Source organism: Suricata suricatta, chromosome 17, assembly GCF_006229205.1.
Source record: "Suricata suricatta isolate VVHF042 chromosome 17, meerkat_22Aug2017_6uvM2_HiC, whole genome shotgun sequence".
NCBI classification, from domain to species: domain Eukaryota; kingdom Metazoa; phylum Chordata; class Mammalia; order Carnivora; family Herpestidae; genus Suricata; species Suricata suricatta.
In genome coordinates, this window is record NC_043716.1 from 11,656,751 (window position 1) to 11,676,761 (window position 20,011).

General features: G+C 54.0%; 1 protein-coding gene and 1 long non-coding RNA gene across 3 annotated transcripts; one reads left to right on the top strand and one right to left on the bottom strand.

Moving 5' to 3' along the window:
• Nucleotides 1-707: 707 nt before the first annotated feature.
• On the bottom strand, nucleotides 708-14,056 carry TMEM11 (transmembrane protein 11). 2 transcript variants are annotated; one of them, XM_029928290.1, is made up of 3 exons: nucleotides 13,939-14,019; nucleotides 10,710-11,003; nucleotides 708-1,623 (listed from the first exon to the last, which is right to left on the bottom strand). In XM_029928290.1, coding segments are annotated over exons 2-3 (519 nt in total). In that variant the 5' UTR covers nucleotides 10,712-11,003; nucleotides 13,939-14,019; the 3' UTR covers nucleotides 708-1,106. The 2 variants fall into 2 exon arrangements, with proteins under 2 accessions (XP_029784150.1, XP_029784149.1); XM_029928289.1 differs by lacking the exon at nucleotides 10,710-11,003 and having other exon boundaries at nucleotides 13,939-14,056.
• Nucleotides 14,057-14,406: 350 nt separating this feature from the next.
• On the top strand, nucleotides 14,407-16,594 carry LOC115282319. The gene is made up of 2 exons (XR_003904596.1): nucleotides 14,407-14,837; nucleotides 14,934-16,594. It is a non-coding gene; the product is annotated as an uncharacterized LOC115282319 (long non-coding RNA).
• Nucleotides 16,595-20,011: the final 3,417 nt, after the last annotated feature.

Consider the following 20,011-nt stretch of genomic DNA (forward strand, 5'->3'; position numbering starts at 1 on the left):
TTCTCTGGTATCCAGTCTTCCTGATGGAGCCTTTAAAACTAGGTTGCTTCTTAAAGACGGGCCCTTCAGAAAGAAGTGCCGTGTCCCTCTTCAGGGCGGGCTGAGAGCAGGTCTCAGGAAGGTGGCAGTTACGGCAGGGGACCCGACACCGTGGTGGGAGGGCTGACTTTCCATCTATCCAAAACCTTAGAGGGATACGGAGGATGGCATGCAGCTTGCCCTTGGCTTTGAGGGGGACACGGGACCTGACCACTGTGGAATGGGAGCCCCCAGAGGGGCACTGAGGCAAGGGTGCTTCTCCGCCTAGGGCAGTGGGCTTGAACTCAGGGTCCACCTCAGCAACTGCTCTGATGCTTCGAAAAAAAGACAGATGTTCGTGTGTCCTTCGAAATCAGCTGCTCTGGACGGGAGGTCCCAGGCCCTAGTTCTCTACGTGGACCCACACGGAAGGGACCCAGTGACCTCTCGACCTCACCACCTGATCCTACCACTTCCCCGGACAGCATTTAGCAGTGCTGGCCTTGAGCCCAAGGCCACGGTCAGATGTGAGACTGCTCTGGGACAGGTCCGAGCCTGCCCTGTTCCAAGGCCTATTGTTGCTGCAGATGGTGACACTAGGCGCCCACCACTGCCCCGGGCGAGCGACCACCTAGAGCAGAGCGTGGGCAGCGGCTGCAGGCAGTCAGGGAAAGAGAAGACACCCGAAGTTGAAATTCTCATAATTTTAATGGTCAATAGCTTCTGGGTGGCTCTGGATGGTACACTTAAACAATATACTTAAAGACCTTCCCCCCACCCCGCAAGCGCGTTCACACCCCCTCAGTAGCCTTGCTGCCGTCCACACCGCACGGCCCGGTCTTCCCAGACTTCCACAGCTCAGACCCCCTGCGGGTTACAGAAATCCACATCTTAGTGTAATGAGTTGAAAAACCCTTGGTACGCCTGTGACCTGTGTTATTTTTTTTAAAATAACAAATATTAAACCAAACACCTTCCCAGGCTCCGCCGCCGCCTCAAAGAGCAAAAACAGGTTATTGTGGCAAATCTGAATACTCTGTCGTCTCCTGTGGGCCGGGCCGACTGCTTCTCTCCCTGTTCTACGGAAATCATACGGCGTAGAGTTCGTAAATCTTCTTTACACAGTACACCAGGGCGGCGAGCGCTATCGTGTTGTGCAGTCTCTTTCTGTGCAGGTCGTCCTTCCGGACCAGCACCACCGGGGTGGACGAAGTGAGTGTGTGCAGGGGCAGGCGGGACAGTTTATAGGCGTCGTACTCCACTTGGTACTTGCAGCAGGGGTCGAACTGCCAGGAGATGCCGTAGAGGGTGCAGCAGGCCAGGCTGAGCACGCCCGCGGGCAGGGAGATGTAGTGGGAGTAATCCAAGGGCAGCGCCAGCGGGGTGAAGAGGCAGGCGGTGCCCGCCAGCACGGTGGTCTTGTGCAGGCAGTTGCCCACGGTGATCCAGCGGGCGGTCTCGTCGCCGATGCGTGTGGGCTCGATCACGATGTACTTGTACTGCGCTTCCAGGGCCTGCTCCAGCTCGTACTCAAACTGGTCTTGGGCGTTCTCCCCATTGTAGATCTCGTGCACGATGTAACAGTCTGTGGCTGACAAGCTCACCCTGGGGCGGGGGGAGAAAGCGGAGACGTTAGGCTGAGGGGCAGTTTCGGGACTGGGACGTCGGGGCCTCGCGCTCGGCAGAGAGCCCGAGCTCCTCCGGGCACACATCTCACTTACGAGTTTATCCCCTTGGAACTCAATATACAAGATAGTAAAGTTGGTTTTTTCCTGAGAGAATGATTACTAGTTGGAATGTAGAGAGACACGGGGAAAAAGGGGTACCCAGATCTCTAGAAGATGATGGACTATAACGTGCACTGGGCCTGGCGGACCCCCTAAGGCACTCGACAGACCTGAGTTCCCAAAGGAACCCCAAGGAAGAAAGAATGGTTTCAGCCCAGAATCTCATCAGCACAGAGGCCCAAGGTCAGCAGAACGAAACATGCCCTGGGTTACTCAGAGCGACTGCAAGAGGAGGATTCTTCGATGGAAACCAACAGGCCGGAGACTGATAATGGCGAACACTCTGCCCTTTGCAAAGTTCAAACGGAGTCATACCTGCCTGCAGAACAAAAGATAGATAGATAGGGTCATCTTCGCCTTGGATGACAGAGAGCAAAACCCTCCAACGGTCACCAGAGGACAAGCTGCACAAAGCCCACAAAGCCCCCAACGCACTTCCCAAGGCCAGCCGCCTCCCGAGCAGCAGTGACGCTGAAATTCAGTGTACGGATGCCACAAAGGGCCCCAGGGGTCCTGGCCCATCCTGACCCTGGTCCTCCGGGTCTGTTTTACAGCCAGTAAATGCTCCTCTCACTCACATAAGAAACACTGCTCACAAGGACCCCCTTGGAGGGGCTGAGCTGCTCCAACTTCCCCCTGGATGGAGTAGGGATGGGCCACTTGACTCTCACCAGCGGAGACAAATCTGGGGGCTTACGACGACTCTGCTCTGTATCGAGGCCAGAGAGCTGGCTGTGACCGTGGGCCACAGGGCTTCACAGGCCGTTTCGGGATCCTGTGTGAGGTCCCTCCAGTGCAGACTTCGCATCCAAAGCAGTTTTTCCACACCCTGATGGGTAAACCTAAATATAGACCTGTACACGCCTTGTCATTTCCATTTGGCTTGTTTCAGCCTGTCCAGATCTTTCCGAACCTCCATACTGCCATCCAGCATATACTGTTTCTCCTAGTTTTGTGTTCTCTGTTCATCTGGTAAAAAGCCTCCTTTATACCAGGCTCTGAAGGGAACACTGCTAGACACGGCTCGAGGCTGGATCAAGTCACTTAACCCCTATTACAGGCAGTGCAGAGCACCTCTCCCACATGCCTCAGCAGCTTTGAAAACAAGGTCACCCCCAGAACCTCCAGGTCATAGCCTCCTAAAGAGATGAAAGGAATTACATGTTAAGTGTGGTGAGAAATGAATTGTCACGGACACACATCAAGGACAAAGCACGGCAATCAGAACGCAAGACCACAGAAACAGACCCCTGAGCACTCGCTCCAGTTATTTCTCCCAGGCAGGATTTAGCGCGGCAGAAACTACTTTCAGCCACAAATAAGCAAACCTATGGGGCAGTTTTGCACTGTTAGGAAAATGCCTAATCAATACTCTCCTGTGGTCACATCAGAAAGGAAAGGTCACTTAGGGGCGCCTGGGTGAGTTAAGCAACTGACTTCAGCTCAGGTCATCATCTCGAGGTAAGTGAGTTCGAGCCCCGCGTCAGGTCTGTGCTGACAGCTGAGCCTGGACCTGCTTCGGACCGTCTCCCTCTCTCTCTACCCTTTCCTTGCTCGTACTGTCTCTCAAAAAATAAATAACACATTAAAAAAAACAAACAAGAAAAGTGACTGGCAGTGGGCTGACCGTGCCCCCAAGGGCAGGGGGGAGGGCACCCTCCAGGAGGGGCCTCCGTTCCCGTGTGGGAGCCACTTTAGCAAAAGGCACTGGCTGGGACTTGGGCGGAGCGAACTCTTTATGCTGAAAAGGTAACTGTAATTAAGCTGGGCTCAAGGAAGCCTCCTAATTAAATCACAGGCCCTAATTAAGCGGTGTGCCCCGGGAGAGGTCATTCCCTGGGGGTCGGACAAGAAGCCTCCTCAACATGGGATGTTGCCTCAGCAGCTCGCTCGCTTGCAGTCAGGGCTGCCTCTCCGAGAGGAGTTAACGAGCCGAGCCGTTTCCACAAGAATCCAAGGAAGTTGACAAAACCGGAAAAGTGGGGTTTTCTCTTTCCAGGCCTCCACTTGTTTCCACTCAGAGCAGACTGTGCTTGTGTCGGCCCTTCCTCACAGCCGGGACAGGGCGCTTTAGAAGCCAGTTAGCAAAGGAGCAGACCTGAGCGGCAGGGTTTCCGCCGGGCTGGCTGAGTCACTGGGAAGGGGCTGACTGCGCCTGCGAGTGCAGGGGGCGGGCGAGGACTTGCGAGGACTTGCTCCCGGGCAGCCCAGAGACTTCCTGCTCCTTCTCGTTCTCGAGTTGTGAAGAGGAGGCGCTTCCAAGGCCGTGTGACCCGCTATCAAAGCGAGGCCAGGGGTGCCTTTCGGGCCACAAAGTTCCTCTAGAACGTTCAAATCCAAATGTGGGTGTCAAGATTGGGATTATAGAATGTTCCTGCCCAAACCCAATTCGACCTTAGTACAGTGCCCTCTCTGCTCAGCAGACTGTAGCCATCCTGAACGTGGGGGGGGAGGGGGTGCCGTGAGGCCCAGTAAGAAAATACCCCACCGACCTAGAACAGACTGCTCCATTCTGGAGACACATCAGCAGGCAGATCCCACCTTCCCCTCCCCCAGCCTCTGCCAGCCCGGCCGGCATCCCCATCTATGCTGCGTGCCTCTGCCCGGCCCAGGGGCAGCGTGGTGGGCACGGCACTCTTGCCCTTTCTTGACACAGATGAGTAGGTGTGTCTATGGATCCCCTCAGGCCCGACAGTGAGAGGCGGGTACCCTCTGGGTCCCGTCTCACCGCTGCTGTCACGTGTGCCGTGCATCAGGCCTGACACACAGGGACAGACAATGAGTGGATGTGGGCAGCAGTCCACTCTCTGCCTTCCACCTGCTGGCAGTCACGACTACCACAGCTCACATGTGTGTGTGTGGACACGGGCATGCTCCCCGAACACAGGCACCCAAGCCTGCCAAAGCACGGCAGCTTCCCGAGGCCCCTGCGGCTCTCTGTGGGCCGGCCACCCCACCCCTACCCATCGCCAGTCACCCCCAGTGTAAAAGAAAAGAGCACAGCCACGCTGAAGTAACCTCCCAGGGGCCTTCAAACAAGGCGGCCTCTGAAGCCGGCCCAGCAGGCGGTGCCACGCCGCTGCCCTGACCCTCTCGAATGCTCTCAAAGCCAAACCGCTAAACCCAGATTCAGGAGAGGATGTCATCTGAAGGCTGGAGTAGATTTCCAGGATATACAAGGACACAGCAAGGTTCAGCGTGCGTGCACAGTCAGGACCCCCGACTGTTAGAGGCCACCCCGTTAAGCACTCAACATCTACTCCCACTGGCCTGTGGCTCAGGGTGCCCTATGTGCCCGCAAACGTAGGTGGTAAGTGCTGCCCGGTCACAGGCTGCAGTCGCATGGCCGCCAGGGACTGTTACATCACAGACCTGGTGGCTGACCGCTCCCAGGAGAGAGGCATGTCCACCACCGCCCAGGCACCCCAGGGGCCAGCCACGTGTGGCTTGCTTTTGTTTCTGGGTCAAATGTAACCCAACTAAAGGAGCCTACTTAGAAAGTTGCCCTGACAAGTTCAGAGCATGACCAGCCAAGCACCAACTTGAACCCTGCTACACAGATGCATATTTAAAAAAAAATAGCCAACGGGGCGTCTTTGGGGCTTCCGAAGGGACGATATTAGTGCCTCCCACGGCAGGTGTGAAATGACCAGTAAGAATGTCTAATAAGGAGTTCAGATAAAAAATGAGAGTGAGGAAGAGCAGTGATGGAAAAATATCCAAGAGATGGGTGAAAAAGGTCGAGTCCAGAACAGTGACTAGAGTATGCGACCTTTAGTGTACGTGTGCGCTTTTACACGCAGTGTTTCTGGAAATACAAAGACCTGAGAATGCTGACTATCACTGGGGGAGGGCCATGGAGTGGCTCGGGAAAGAAAGGAGAGCCCCTTCTGAACCTTTTGAATTTAGCACATTCCGTGGGGGGTAAGGCGACAGCCCCGCCCATGCAGGGAGCCGGGGAGCAGAGCACTCACCCATTCGAGCTGGGGTGGCTGCTGTGGATGTGGTCTCAGGATCATGGGCACTTGTGCCCGGGGCTCTTGAACCTGCCTCCTTTCCTTCCGCCTTCCACCAGAGCTGGCCTGAGACCCGCCGCTCTCCTCCTCTGCATGTGCACTGGCTCAGGGGGATCCCCTGGGAGCACCGGCTTCATGGGGAGAAGGTGGCTGTGATAAAGAAGCAACCTGACAAAGTGCATTCCCGAGTGGGCACCTTCCCTGGGCACCTGGCAGCGTGCCCAGCACGTGGGCCTGGGATCCCCTGCACCACCAGGAAGCTATTTGCGGAGGAATCTGACATTACAGCAGCAGTCCCAAGCATGGGGTCCCCGAAGTCTGGAAATACCTCCCCAAAAGTCAGAGCTGCGCAAAAATGTGCTGAGCAGCACTGTCGGAGAAGAGCAAGACCGATGGGAAGAGACGGACAAATGGAGCTGTTCCTCCGCCGGAGGGAAGCTGGACGTGCAGCCGAATCCTCCCGCGTAAAGCCCAGGAGGGGAGAGGGCAGGCCCAGAGCACGCGCAGGCAGACCCACACATTCAGAAGCGCCCAGAACCGAAGGGTCCGGTATTTAGGAACGGTGTCATGTGTGGTAACTAAGAAAAGCATGGAAAGGACAATATAGGAGCGAAGTGGCCTCTGCCTGGGGGAAGGGACATGTGGGCCAGGATAATGCTAGTTTTCTACTTCTTAGGTTGAGCGGTGAGCACACAGGTGTAGTAACTGTCGTCAGACCACGGTGAAATGCGCGTGAAACGCCCTGTCCTAACCAGCGGTAAGTGTCCGGCAGTGTTAGGTCACAGCGCTGTGCGCCAGTCCCCAGATCGGCATCATCTTGCAAACTACAACTCTGTTGCCATTAAACAGAGCTCCCAGCCCCCCACCCCACTTCTGCTTTGTGTCTCTGGGAATTTGGCAGCCTTAGGACCGCATGTAAGTGAAATCATAGAATTTGTTCTTTTGCGACTGGCTTACTTAACATAATGTTCTTATGGTTCATTCACGGTATACAGCATGAGTCAGAATCTTCTTTCTTTTTAAGGATGAACAAACAGTATTCCATCGTAAGTATATACCACACTCGTTGATGCACTCATCCGTCCGTCACGGTGGGCTACTTCCACCGTCTAGCTCCTGAAAATGATGCTACAGTGAATGTGGTGCAAAACTGCCTCCTCAAGTCTCCGCTTTTAATCCTTGTTGATATATATCTAGAAGGAGAACTGTTGGATCATGTGGTAATTCATTGTTTAAATTTTTTTAGAGACAGAGAGATCCACACGTGTGTGTGAGCAGGCGAGGGGCAGAGAGAGAGAATCTTAAGGAAAGACTCCACGCTCAGCGCAGGGCCTGACTGGGGACTCCATCTCATGACCCTGAGATCGTGACCTGAGCTGAAATCAAGAGTTGGACACTTAACGGACTGAGCCACCTAGGCGCCCCTCATCTGTACTTTTCAGTAAGAGCGTTATTGAGACAGAAGTCACCTGCCACACAATTCCCCATCTGCAGTGCACTATTCGGTGGCTCAGCACTTGCGCCAAGTTGTGTAACAAACAGCACAATCAATATTAGAATATTTCCATCACCCCAAAAAGAAACCCCCGGCTCCCCATTTGCCCCACCCCTCCCCAGCCCCGGGCCAGCACCAGTCCAGTGACTGACTCAATAGACTCACCTGCTCTGGACACTTCCTATAAATGCAATGACGTTTGTGGTCTTTTGTGACTGGCTGCTTTCATTTAGCATAATGTTTTCAAGGGTCAGACATATGGTAGCAAGTTTATTTATGACTTCCCACATGTTAGAAAGACTTTGGGTGTGTTTATTGTACAATTTTTAAAAATCCAAGATGAAACATCTGGAGGGAAGTATCATAGACACTGTCCACGAAAAGAGGTCAGCAATTGTTTTCTCTGGATGGTGGCCCAACAAGTGACTAAAATTTTATTTTCCTTCAGACATTATCTGTATTTTTCAAGTAAGAAAACAAATAACTATGTGTTTCTCTTGTAATAATGGGGAAATTCTTAAAAAGAAAAATCTTCTTCAACAGCCCCATGTCCTTGGGGTGACGAGACCACACAGCCACGGGCCCTCCGCAGCCGAGGCGAGCAGGCGGTAGCCCAGCCACCATGAGTCTGGGCACAGGCGGCATCTCGTGGCCGGGGTGTCCTGCCAGAGAGGAGGAGGAAAATCCCACTGCCCTGGTCACTCAAGCAGGCTGCCACTTTCTGGTCAAGGCAGCGCCAGTAGCACCGCACCTAACTGTGGCGGGAGCACCCGCTTGGGGCCCCTGTCCTGCAGCAGGCGCGGGGCCCCGGCAGCACCGAGCCCCCATCCGAAATACAAAGGATGTCAACTGTGAGCTCTGGGAAGGCAGCTGTTTTCATTGCGGTATCCCCTGCACGGGCCTGAATGTGACGGGCCACCAAAGCTGTCAGGGGGGCACCTGGCCACTTCAGTTGGTTAAGCTTCCGACTTCAGCTCGGGTCATGATCTCATGGTTCATGAGTTCGGGCCCCATGTCAGGCTCTATGCTGACCGTGTGGAGTCTGCTTGGGATTCTCTCTCCCTCTCTCTCTGCCCCCTCCCCCACTTATTCATGCGCTCTCTCTCTCTCTCTCTCTCTCTCAAAATAAATAAACTTAAAAAAAAAAAAAGAGACATTAGTGGAAACTCATTCGAAATCAGTCACAGTAGAAAACAATCACATCAAACTAGGTCCATATGTCAGGCTGCTTTCTACGTACTAAGCACGTGCTCACTCGATTACCTCTGCTCTGCGAGGTGCTGGACTTCACCTCTGGCCCCCAGATCTAGGTGACCCCACTCCGGGCTCCCTCAGGAGCCTGAGGCAGGACTCCATGCTGGGGATTAAAGCCCAATGAGAGGGCACCGGGGGGCTCAGCAGCTTAGCATCCGACTCCTGGTTTGGGCTCAGGTCATGATCTCGGGGTTCGCGGGGGCGAGCCCAGCATTGGGCTCTGCGCTGATAGTGCGGAGGCTGCTTGCACTCTCTCACTCGCTCTCTGCCCCTCCCCCACTCACATTCTTTCTCAAAAGTAAATACAAAAACTTTTTAAAAAGTTGAAAAATTAAAAAAAAAAGAGTGGGGGCAGTTAGTAGAGAAAGACGGGCAGGTAGCCCCAAATATTGAGGATGGTTCCAAACAGGCCACGGAACTTCCACAGTCCCTGACCCCACGCGGGACCACGCTTCCCACCCCGGGGCGCCGGTGGCCGCGCAGCTCTGCTGTGGGAAGAGCACAGCACACCGAGTGTGGGAGGCAAGAGACCTGGATTCAGGTTCCCTCTCGTAACTCCCTGGCTTCGTATCCAAGGGCAAAACCGCTTGCCGCGGGGCGCCGGGCTGTCTGGTCACCTGCGGTGCGGCCGAGGCTGCAGCGGGGCCAGGGCCAGGAGTGCACACCGAAGTGACAGCAGCAAAGCACTGCCCCGATGTAAGGCCCACGCAGCTTTTATATTTAAATTAATTAAAACTGAAACACAAAGGTGCCTAGGGGACCAAGTCAGTAGAGCGTCCGTCCGACTCGGGTTTGGCTCAGGTCATGATCTCACCGGCTTGTGGGTTCAAACCCCGCATCCGCTCTGTGCTGCCGAGCCTGCTTGGGATTCTCTCTCCCCCTTCCCGACTGGCGTGTGCAAGTCCGCTTGCTCTCCCTCCCTCCCAATAAATAAATAACCTCAAAAATACAAACAAACCTGTAAAATGAAAAATCCAGTTCCCAGACGCTGTGGCCACACTTCACCCGCTCAACACGCACACATGGCTAGAGTCTCCCCTGATGGGCAGCACAGAGGCAGGACACCTCTGTCGTGGTACAAAATCCTACTGACTGGCCCTGACCTAAAGAACCCTCATGGCTACTAGATGACCACTGCCTTTCCCAAGTGCTGTGGCCCGGCCAGGGGCTGCTGGCACCGGGCACAGGGCACAGCGCGGGCTGCGGAGCGGCTCCCGCCCCCTCCCTCCGCCCCGCTCACTGAGGCCCAGGACACAGAAGCCAAACTTAGGCCTGGCTTCAGCCGCCCCTCCATTCTTCACAAATCAGGCCTGAACTGGAACATGGCCTATGGGACTGAACCACTGAGGCACAAGTTAGTGCCCCGGAATCCAGACTGCTCATGCAAATCAAGGAAAGTGGAAATTCATGCCTAAGATGGTGAAGCCCACTGGATGATCTTCGTGAGCAACATCCAATTTCTGGGAGCAGCACGTGTGGCCCAGCTGTGCTGGACTCCGCCTTCCGGCAGCCGAGGAGGCCCCACAGCCCTCAGGGCTGTGCGCCCCGAGTCCTGGGTGTGGGTGCCGTACCAGTGCCGCTCATCCAGAGCAGGAGGAAAGGGACATTTTTACCACACACCAGAGCCAGAATGGCAGTGTTGCAAGAGGAAAAAATACCCCAGCCCCTAAGGTTTCTCAGCTGTCAAAGGAAAGGATCAGACCAGAATGAGGAGAATGTCACTCCCAGAATGTGAGCCACCTGCGCACGGGGCCTGTGGCCCATCTGTTCAGCTGGCCTGGGAGCGGCACCCTCCAGCAGCCACCCAGGACCCCGTCTGTCCGACTCACAGATGAAACAAAGCTGGCAGTGGGAGGACCACATCCCGGGGAACAAGGTGTGGTACCGGGGGACTGGGACGCAAGCCCTTGGAACCGCCGCCTAAACCTGCTGGCGCGGACGGCGGCACGAGCCCGGGGAGAGGAGGGCCGCGAACGTGACCTCGCACCAAAACTGGAGCATTTGGTCCAGGATGCGCAGCTCTCTGGACACCCCAGGTCTCTGGACAGCGCTGCAGCCTTGCACCACAGTCAGAATCAGATCAAGGACATCTTCACGTGACGGGGAAAACAGGAACGGAGAGCGCGTGGCTATACTCACATTCCACCACTCACGGAGAGCGCAGGGATGCTCAGAGGCCCTGAGGGAACGGAGACAGCAGCCCGAGTGGGACAGGCGGGACCGTCTGTGAGCTGGTCCGGGTTGGCACCCGAGTGGCAGGACACACAGACACCTGCACTGTGCCTTCCTAGACAGGCAAGTATGTCTCAAAGACGCCGACAGGACAAGTGGCAATCTGTCTCGTGCCCTCGCTGCCAGGGTGCTGAATTTTGGACAAGAATTCAGGTTACAGCTCAGACTCTGATGTTCTTCATTACAAACACTGGTGATTCCCTGGATTTAATGGAGTGGAGAGAAAAATCAACATGCAAGTAGCTATCATTTTGCTATTTCTTACCTCTGTCCTATTTTACTCTAGACCAGTGTAGTCGTATCAATAGAAGTTTCTGCCGTGATGGATTGTTCTCTGTCTTCGCTGTCCAAAATGGTAGCCCCAAGCCACCTGTGGCGACTGACCAACCACATGAAATGTGACTAGTGTGACGGAGGAGCTGAATTTTTTCATCTGATTCATTTTTAATTTCATTTTTAAAAAAGACTTTATTTTTTAAGTAATCTCTACACCGACTGTGGGGCTCAAACTCACAACCCCGAGATCAACAGTCACATGCTTTACCGACTGAGACAGCCAGGAGCCCGTTTTTAATTAATTTAAATTTAATTGCCACATGTGACTAGTGGCTACTGAATGAACATAGCCCTAGACTCAAGAACCAGGTAAAGAATTCACACGTTGTGTATTCTGAAGTGGGCCGTCATTAACGTGCTGTCTTGTGGACGGCCTGGCACTAGGCACGGACGTAAGTTTGCCCTAAGTGTTTCTCTGCTCCGGCCCCTGGCCCAAACCAGGCAGTTTCAGCATAAAGCAGACTCCAGCTAGGTGTGTCAAGCACTTCTAGAAAGTGGTCTTACAATGTAGAGCTGAGATCTGAGTCAGCACGAAGGTGACATGGAACAAATTCATTTAAGAGAGCCATAAACAGCCTATTTCTGTCGCTGGAGCCAATAATATGCTTGGGCCTCTTAATCTGCAGCGCTGGGCAATCAATTAATCCAGCCTGCCCCACCCGAACAGTCCTTCCACCCACTGAGCTGGAATGGAGGTGTGCCCAGAAGTCAGCTAGCGGGTTATGTTTCCATCCCCGGCTCAGCGTGGGAGGATCTTCGGGAAACTGGGTTCGGGCAAGTGACCCCTCCAACAACGCCCGGCTAGGGCCTCGCAGCAAAGGCAAACAGACGGGTTCCCCCAGCAACACCCTGATATCCGGAAGGAAGCGAGATGGTGCCCCCCGAATCACAAAACCGGACGCCCATCCCTGGCTGACATACGGCATCTACACGAGTGAGCAGACTCTTCAGTTCTAGGCCAAAGGTTGCAACCTGAACACGTAAGGAGACAGGCCAGCAACGGCAGGGAGTCAGGTGGTCAGGTGAGTGAGGAACTACAGAGCATTTGCTTTGGCCGAAAATGTCGGCCACCACTCAGCTTTTCAAGGGAGTTTCATGTGAAATCTTTCAACTTCTAAGAATCGGCAACTAACTTAAATTCTTTTTTTTTTTTTTTTTTAACTGAGGGTCAGCAGTCAAGCGCTGGATTCCAGCATTTAGGCTGCTAGTTTGCAAACTCGGTTTTGAATCAATGCTGGTCTCCAACCAAGGAGAAAAAAATCCCCAGTATCTGATTTCTTAGATCAATAAAAGCTTAACTTGTGCTGCCACAGCCCCTGGATGATGTCTGGGGCATCCCCATTTGGCCCTTTCAGTTGTTTTTATCCAGTAAGGAGACATGCCTTTCACATACTCTGGCTTTTCTAAACAGGTTACTTCCTATTACTAAAGGATTAATGTTCAGATAGAAGACCCTGAAAACGTTTGCCAGGTTTAAACACCATCTGGGAACCTATAACTTCTTCCTAGGGTCTGATCTAAGAAATACCAGATGGGAGTTGGAAAAACAAAAATATCTGCTTGCCATTCACTGCTTTTCCACGGAAGAGTTAATGCAGAACAGATACCTCTGAGTGGAAATTGGATAACTCTGAGCTTAAGAATGAAATGCAGGCTGGTTTATCACAACTGTCAAAAAGAATGAGCTGAGAAAGCCATCTGCACGAGACAGCAATGAATGTGTGACAGAATCAAAGAAATGGAATAAGTAAGGTGGTTGAGGGAAACAGAAAGGAGGAGGACAGAAAGAGAACTTGTCTGTTTAATAAGCCTCTCCAAAAAGACAAAAAAGCAAACACAAAACTTTCCTGCTGACCCCTGCCACACCAACCAAGCCATAACAAAATGGACTGAGCGGCTGAGTCCGGGTGAATCCACCGATACACATCCTTTCCCAAATTTCTAGTAGCTGAACAGCTTCTAGTGGCTTCTGCTAGCTGAAACTGCTTTCCTGAAGCAAAAAAAAAAAAAAAACCTGTAAATTCAACACGAAACACAGAAACTATTCCGATCTCATTTTCTAGAAGTCAGTTCTCCAACTCGAGATCCACCTTGGAAGAAACAAGTCCCTAGCTCCCTACCCACACACCATTCATTAGGAAAGGTCACTTTAAAGGACTTCCACGGCAAAGGATCTTGCAGAGAACGCGCGAAAAGTCCCAAGAATCGAGGGTTCCAGGAAGCGGCCGGTTGTCGGCCGGGGAGACAAATTGGGGAAGGTTAAGTCTCCCATGATAAACGTGCAGACTGCACTGCCGTTCCCGCAGCTGACCCACTTGGTGAAGGCTTCCCCTCCTTTTCCCTCCCCAGAGCCATTCCTCGCCACGTCAGGGGTCGCGGCCCAAACACGGCTCGTGACCAGGTGGGACGGGAGCTTCGGCCGCCGCTCGGCCGCGGGATGCTAGGTGGGTCCCTCGGGCCTGCGCGGGGCTCCCGATCCTTCCCGCGTGGCCCGGCCTCGGCCCCGGGCCCGATCCTCTAAGTCCGCGGCCCACCTCGCCCGGTCCCGCCATCGTCACCTCCCGAGCCTCCCATGGAGGCCGCTTCAGCCCAGCTGGAGGGGGCGCCGGCTCCCACCCATATTCTAGATCGGCTAGAGCAGGAACCCCGCGTGCCCCGCAGGGGTACGAGGAGGGCGGTGGGCGAGAAGGGGGAGCCCGGGTACGGAGGCAGGGACAGCGGTGCGGCTCCAGGAGGCTTCAAAGGCTCCCCGGATCCTAAGCCACTCGCCCTGGGAGAGCAACAGGCCGCCGGATCTCACCTCTCTCGGGCGCTGCCACCACTGCTGCCCGGGCCAAGACGCCTCCTTCCCCAAGCGGCCATCTTGGAGACACTCTGCTCGCAAATGTCTCGCGCCAAGGCGGCCTCGGGATAGCGGGCGGACGGAAGGGAAATGTAGTCCGGGCTACAGCCCCAGACAGCCCGGGAGGAGAAAATCGAGCCCCACGGAACTACAATGTCCACAATGCATCCCGCGCACCGGAAGCACCGCCTCCTTTAGGTCGCCTGGGAAATGTAGTCCTCAAACCCGGTGGAGTGGAAGGAGGCATCCTGGGAAGAGTTCTATTCAGGGCACCTTTTTAGAAATTAACATTCCCAAAGTTCACTGGCTAAGAGTTTAAGGCGCCCACCTGCTAGTAGGGACTTGAGCTTCAAGAGCAAAGCGCTGAAGGAGAGTGGAAAGGCCAGTGCCTACAACTCCCAGAGCGCCCCGCAGGAGGCGTCCCGGCGCTGCCCGGTGCAGTCGCCGAGCGGCGCCGCGCTTTCTATGAGGGCCCGTCGCTTGCTGGTCCTACCCGCGCTCTCCGCCCTTGCACTGGCCCGGCGGCTGGCGCGAGCCGACGTCGCCTTGGTCTCGCCCTCCGCGAAGGCGGCCCGACCTGGCCTTCACAGGCGCTTTTGCCCACTAAGGTCATAGAGGGGCTTGAGGCGTCACCGGCCCTTCTCAGAGGCCCTCGCTACACCCGCTCCATTACCCTAATTTCTCTGGACTCCAGGGATGCTCTGGGGACAGGATAGACGCGGTCCCTGCAGCCACGAAACCCCCTGCTTGCAAATCGTTGGAATTGAGAATCTCAAAGCAAAGTAGAGAAAGAACTACAACACGTGATCATTGCTATGAGCGAAACATGATTACGTAGAGAGAAAAGCCCATTTTAGGTGGGGCGGCTTAGGCCCTTTGGTCTCCACCACGCATCCCACTCCTGTCTTGGTTCCGGGACGTGAACATAATCTCATATTTCCGTGTCTTTGAAGGTGTATGCTGGGCAAATCACTCTACCTGATGGGATCCCCGCACAGGACCTGTCATTTCCCTGCCTGGACGCTGCTGTGAAGACTCAGGATGGACTAAATGGAACCCACGGATTCCTAGACGCTGCTCCCAGGAACCTTTGGGCTATTTGGGGTGAACATTTGCAGTGTTTGAACTTATGGTCCCTCTCCCGCTTTCCACAGACAACGTTGCCAGACATATTATGGTTCCATAAATATTTGAGCAACTTTTAATATGTCGAAATCTTCAGATTCAGAGACAGGAAGAAGAACAGCGCCCAGCTGCTCCCAGCCTCCAACCCTGGCGGAACTCAGCAAGCCTGTGCAGGGGGCTGGCAGGTGTAAAAGGCACTCTTACCGTTGAGGATTCGTCAGGATTTCCTTCCAGCTCACATTCTGCAATAGATTTAAATGCTTAAAATGCTTTCACAGCCCCTCATCACCTATACGGTGAAATTCAAGTTCCTTAGCACAATCTAGAAGCCCCTTCGTGGTTTGGAGGTGGCCTAACTGATCAGGTTCAACCGCCTCTCCTTCTTGCCTGGAACTTGCGAATTCAGAGCATTTGTGGGTCCCAGTTGTTTCATGTTTTTCCTAAAATGTCTTTCTCTCCCAGCTAACTATTATTTATTTATTTATTTTCAGCTATCCTTTAGACTTTAGTCCGGTCCTTCGGAAATACCTGCTCTTCCTGCTGGGTCACACAACCTTGCATCAGAGTGCCGATGTGTAACACGTTGCTAGGGTCGTCTGAACAATTTCCATGCTGCCTTGTCATTACTGACAGATAGGCCTGTCTCCTCCGGCCCAGTGTGGTGATTAAGAGGTTTCTAGGGATTCTAGAACAGATGAGTTTGCAGCATGGCTCCGCATTCTGGATCTGGGGCTGCTTCTATAACCTTCTCACAGCTCGTCTGTAAAGCAGGGGGTGATACTGCTATGGGCATTGTATGGGGATGGAACTTAAACATAAATGTTACATAAGGTAACATAACAACTGATGGTCATGTGAGCCAAGCCCTGTTCTAAGTATGTTAAGTGATTTAACTCTTTTGATCTTCACAACCACCCTGTGAAAGTGTTATCAACATTCTTATTGTGGAAATGAGGAACCCCAGTCACAGAGGACACCGAGTGACTTTCTAGGGTCACCCTGCCCGGCTAGGAATGGTGCCTGAACCCAAGCTGTCAGATTGCAGCGATCACACCGTGCTATGGTGGCCCTCAGGAGGAACCCTGGAAACGCCACCTTCTTCATCAACGAGGGCAGGTCCCGGGCCATTGTCCAACGCACAGAGGAAACGTAAGTGCTCACATAGCTGTGGACCTAGCATGACCTTCCCATCTCCCCGGCCCTTGCACTTCAACTTCTAGCAGGCCATCTGCTTCCAGGGGAGCTGAGATCCCTCCCCTATCCCAGAATGTTGCCTCTTGATCACTGTTGGTGCACAGACGTCTTGCTGAAGGTTCGTAGGGAAGTTGGTTCACCCAGCACTTAGTCACTGCGCACAGACTGAAGGCACATCCTGAATGGTGAAAATTGGAATTCCTGTGGCTTCCCGCACAGTGGAGCGTCCCAAAGAGCCCCCTGACCTGGGACAGGCGGGCCCTGGCTGGTGCTCAGAAATAATCTGCCACTTCTCGTATTACCCTGTTCATTCATTCATTCTTACAGCAAATAAGTACTGAGTGCACATTCTGTGCCCTATACTCTTAGGCACCATTTAGTATGTAAACACTGTTCCTGGTCTCATGGGGTTTCCAGTGTAAGTGTTTTCAAAGAATTTCTACGAAGAAATCAAGCAGGACAATGTATTAGAGCAGCTGGGAGATTCTGGGCAGCTCGAGATCTCTTTCAGGACGCGACATTTGCCTGGGATCTGAATGAAGAGAAGCAGTGTGCACATGCAGAATTAGAGACAGAATGTTCTGCACAGGAGAAGAGGTGTGAAGGCTCCGGAGTGTGAGCAAGCTTGATGTGTTCCGGAAATGAGATGAGGGCGACTGGAGCATAGTGACGGGGGAGAGGTGCTGGGTTTGCCTTTGGTTAAGTCACTTCCTCTCTCTGAATTTCAATGTTCTTATCTGTAAAACGGGCGTACTTTTACCTGTGTGTTAGTGTCTAGTGAGGGGGTGGGGAAAGCCATCCTAGGTGTTTCAAGCAGAAGGAATGTAATACAGGGCATTGTTTACAGAGGTGTTGGGAGGGCAGGGGGAGCCAGGGAGCAATGAGGACATCCACAGACTAGTAACTGGAGGGAGCGCTGTGGCCCCTAAGACCAGAGGAGCAGGAGAAACAGTGTCTCTTAGAACCATGATTCCTGTTTGCTCCAGCAGGAGCTGAGCGTCACACCCTTGGGTGTGACACTAACACACAGCTGCTGTCACCACCATGGCCGGAGGGGCCACCAGAATCCTGGACTGGGATGGCTTCTCCTCCCACTCTGTCTTCCGAAGCCCCGCCAGCGCCTCCTGGAGGCAGGGCCGCCTGACCCGGGCAACTGGGAAATGTAGTTTGCAGGCTCCAGGTCTCGGCCGCAAACTGCGGGCTGGACACCCAGGCCCCATCCTCGCACCAGCCACGGCGCACCGGGAAACACGGACGCGTTCAACAAATCAAGCTGCGCGGCCACTTCATAGCACATAGTAGGTGTTCGGGGAAGGCGAACAGAAACATCGTTAGTGTAATACTTTTATGTGAAGGTTTGAACTTCTGATGAGCAGCATCAAAAACGAGCATTTTTAAAATAGCATTCTGGGGCACCTTGGTGGCTATGTCGGTTAAGAGCCCAACTTTGGCTTGGGTCATGATCTCATGGTTCGTGAGTTTGAGCCCCACGTCAGGCTCAACAGCGTCAGGTGGACAGCTCGGAGCCTGGAGCCTGCTTCAGATTCCCTCTCTCTCTCAAAAAGAAACACTTAAAAAAATTAATGGAATTTTAATTCTGAATGGATGATATATTCGCATGGTATCAAATTCAGATTGCAAAACAATATGCACTGAAAATAAGCCGCTCGTATCCCGGCTCCCCGTCACCTCGTCCTTAGCACCTTCCGGAGCTGTTGCTGGGAGCGCTCTTGTGTGTCTACAGACCGTCCAGACCTAGGCAGGGGCGTGTGTTTCCTTTGACCCACAGCCTGCGTATGGCGCACACGGCTCCGGGACCTGGTTTCTCTCCGCACCGGATCTTGGAGGTCGCTCAGCACACACCCCTTCTTTCACCAGAACGCGGCACTCCGTGCACTGTGACTTTATTAGCCAGGGTCCCCGTAGTCTTTACTGTTTCCGAGGGGCTGCGGTACGTGCGCTTGCACAACTTCCTCGTGCCCGTGTGCGAGTCTTCCTGTGGGATAATTTCCTAAAGGGAACTTGCTGGGTCAAAGGGCGTGGGCACCTGTCACTGATAAACACAGCCCGACCGCCCTCGCTCCCGCCAGCAGGGGCCGTTTTCCTTAAGTGTCACCAGCACCCTCTTCACGCCACTCGCCCTCGTGGAGGCCCCAGCCACGGAGAGACCCGAGAAGCCCTCCCTGCTGTGCCCTGTCCGGATTCCTGACCCACAGACTGCGCGAGCAGGATAAAATGGCTTTCTTTACGCCACTGTGGAGCAGCTGGTTACACAGCGGTAGGGAGCTGAAACAACTCGGCCTAACCTCCTGCTGGCAGACGCTGTCTCTGCCGCCCCATGACCCAGGAGCTGGCCTGCTCTGCTCACTGCTGCAGACGCCCGATCGTTAGCCCACCTGCCATGGACCAGTGTCCTTCCAGGATGTTCCTGGGGAGCCTCAGTCGTCCCATCTCAGATGCAGAAAAGGCCCTGGTGTGTGTACACAAACCGCACTCATAGGGAACCCCCAGCACATGCCCGTTGAGATAAAACAGTTGCCACAGTTTCACAGAGCGAGTCCGGGACAGGCAAAGATTGCTCCTGATTTCTCTTAGTGTCCTCCGTGGTGGAGGCTGACAGCCGTCAGCATGAGTGGTGAGCCTGCTAGTGGTTGTGGAGACTCATGGGAGGTATGTCTCTCGCTCATTTGTCACCTGATCCTTGCTGAGCACCTGCTCTGTGCCAGGCTGTGAAAAGGCCCTGGAGGCAGCAGAGTAAATGCACGAGGTCGCTGGCTTCCTTCAGCCCCCTTGGTCAGCCCCTAGTGCAGGGCGGGAGCAAACAGAGCAAGGGCACCGAAGGGTGACACGGGACTTCCAGTGTTGTTGTGTTTTTAAGTTCATTTATTTATTTAGAGAGCGTGCATGCATGTGAGTGGGGGAGGGGGAGGGAGAGAGAGAGAGAGGGAGAATCCCAGTCTCCAGCTGTCACCACAGAGCCCAACATGGGGCTTGATCCCACGACCTGTGTTATCATGACCTGAGCCAGAACCAAGAGTCAGACGCTTAGCCAATGGAACCACCCAGGCGCCCCTACGGGAACTCCACTGTTAATAGGAGGAGATCCTGGGCAAACTGGGCCAAGATGATTTGGTGATAATAGTACCTTTTTACAGCGCACTGTATAGCATGTGCCTCCGTCAGGAGCGTGAGGTGGTGAGCATGCGTTCATACATTGGCCTCGCGTCCGGGCTGGGGGTGGCGGGGGCGGGGGAGGGGGCAACGGAGGATGTCTTCACAGGACACTGGGACATATTCCGTGTTCATTTGCTAGGACCGCCCCCACAAAGTACTACAGACTGGTTCTGACAGGACCCCTGTGTGCGTGTGCGTACACACACACACACACACACACACACACACACACACACCCTAGTGTCTCCTTGCAGGTCCAGATTTCTTCTTCTTATGAAGTGGCCAGTCAGATTGGGTCAGGGCCACCCATGTGACCTCATTTCACCTCACTTGCCTCTTTAAAGACTATCTCCAAATACAGTCACATTCTGGGGTACAGGACTTCAACATATGAATTTGGGGGAACACAGCTCTGCCCAGAACACACTGTTGCCCAGTTTGGACTGAGGCCACCAAATGTAACAAGGCTCTGTGCCCCACGGTGACCGCTGCCAACAGCTAGCCTAGAAGAAGTTGGAGATCAAGAGGAAGATTGATT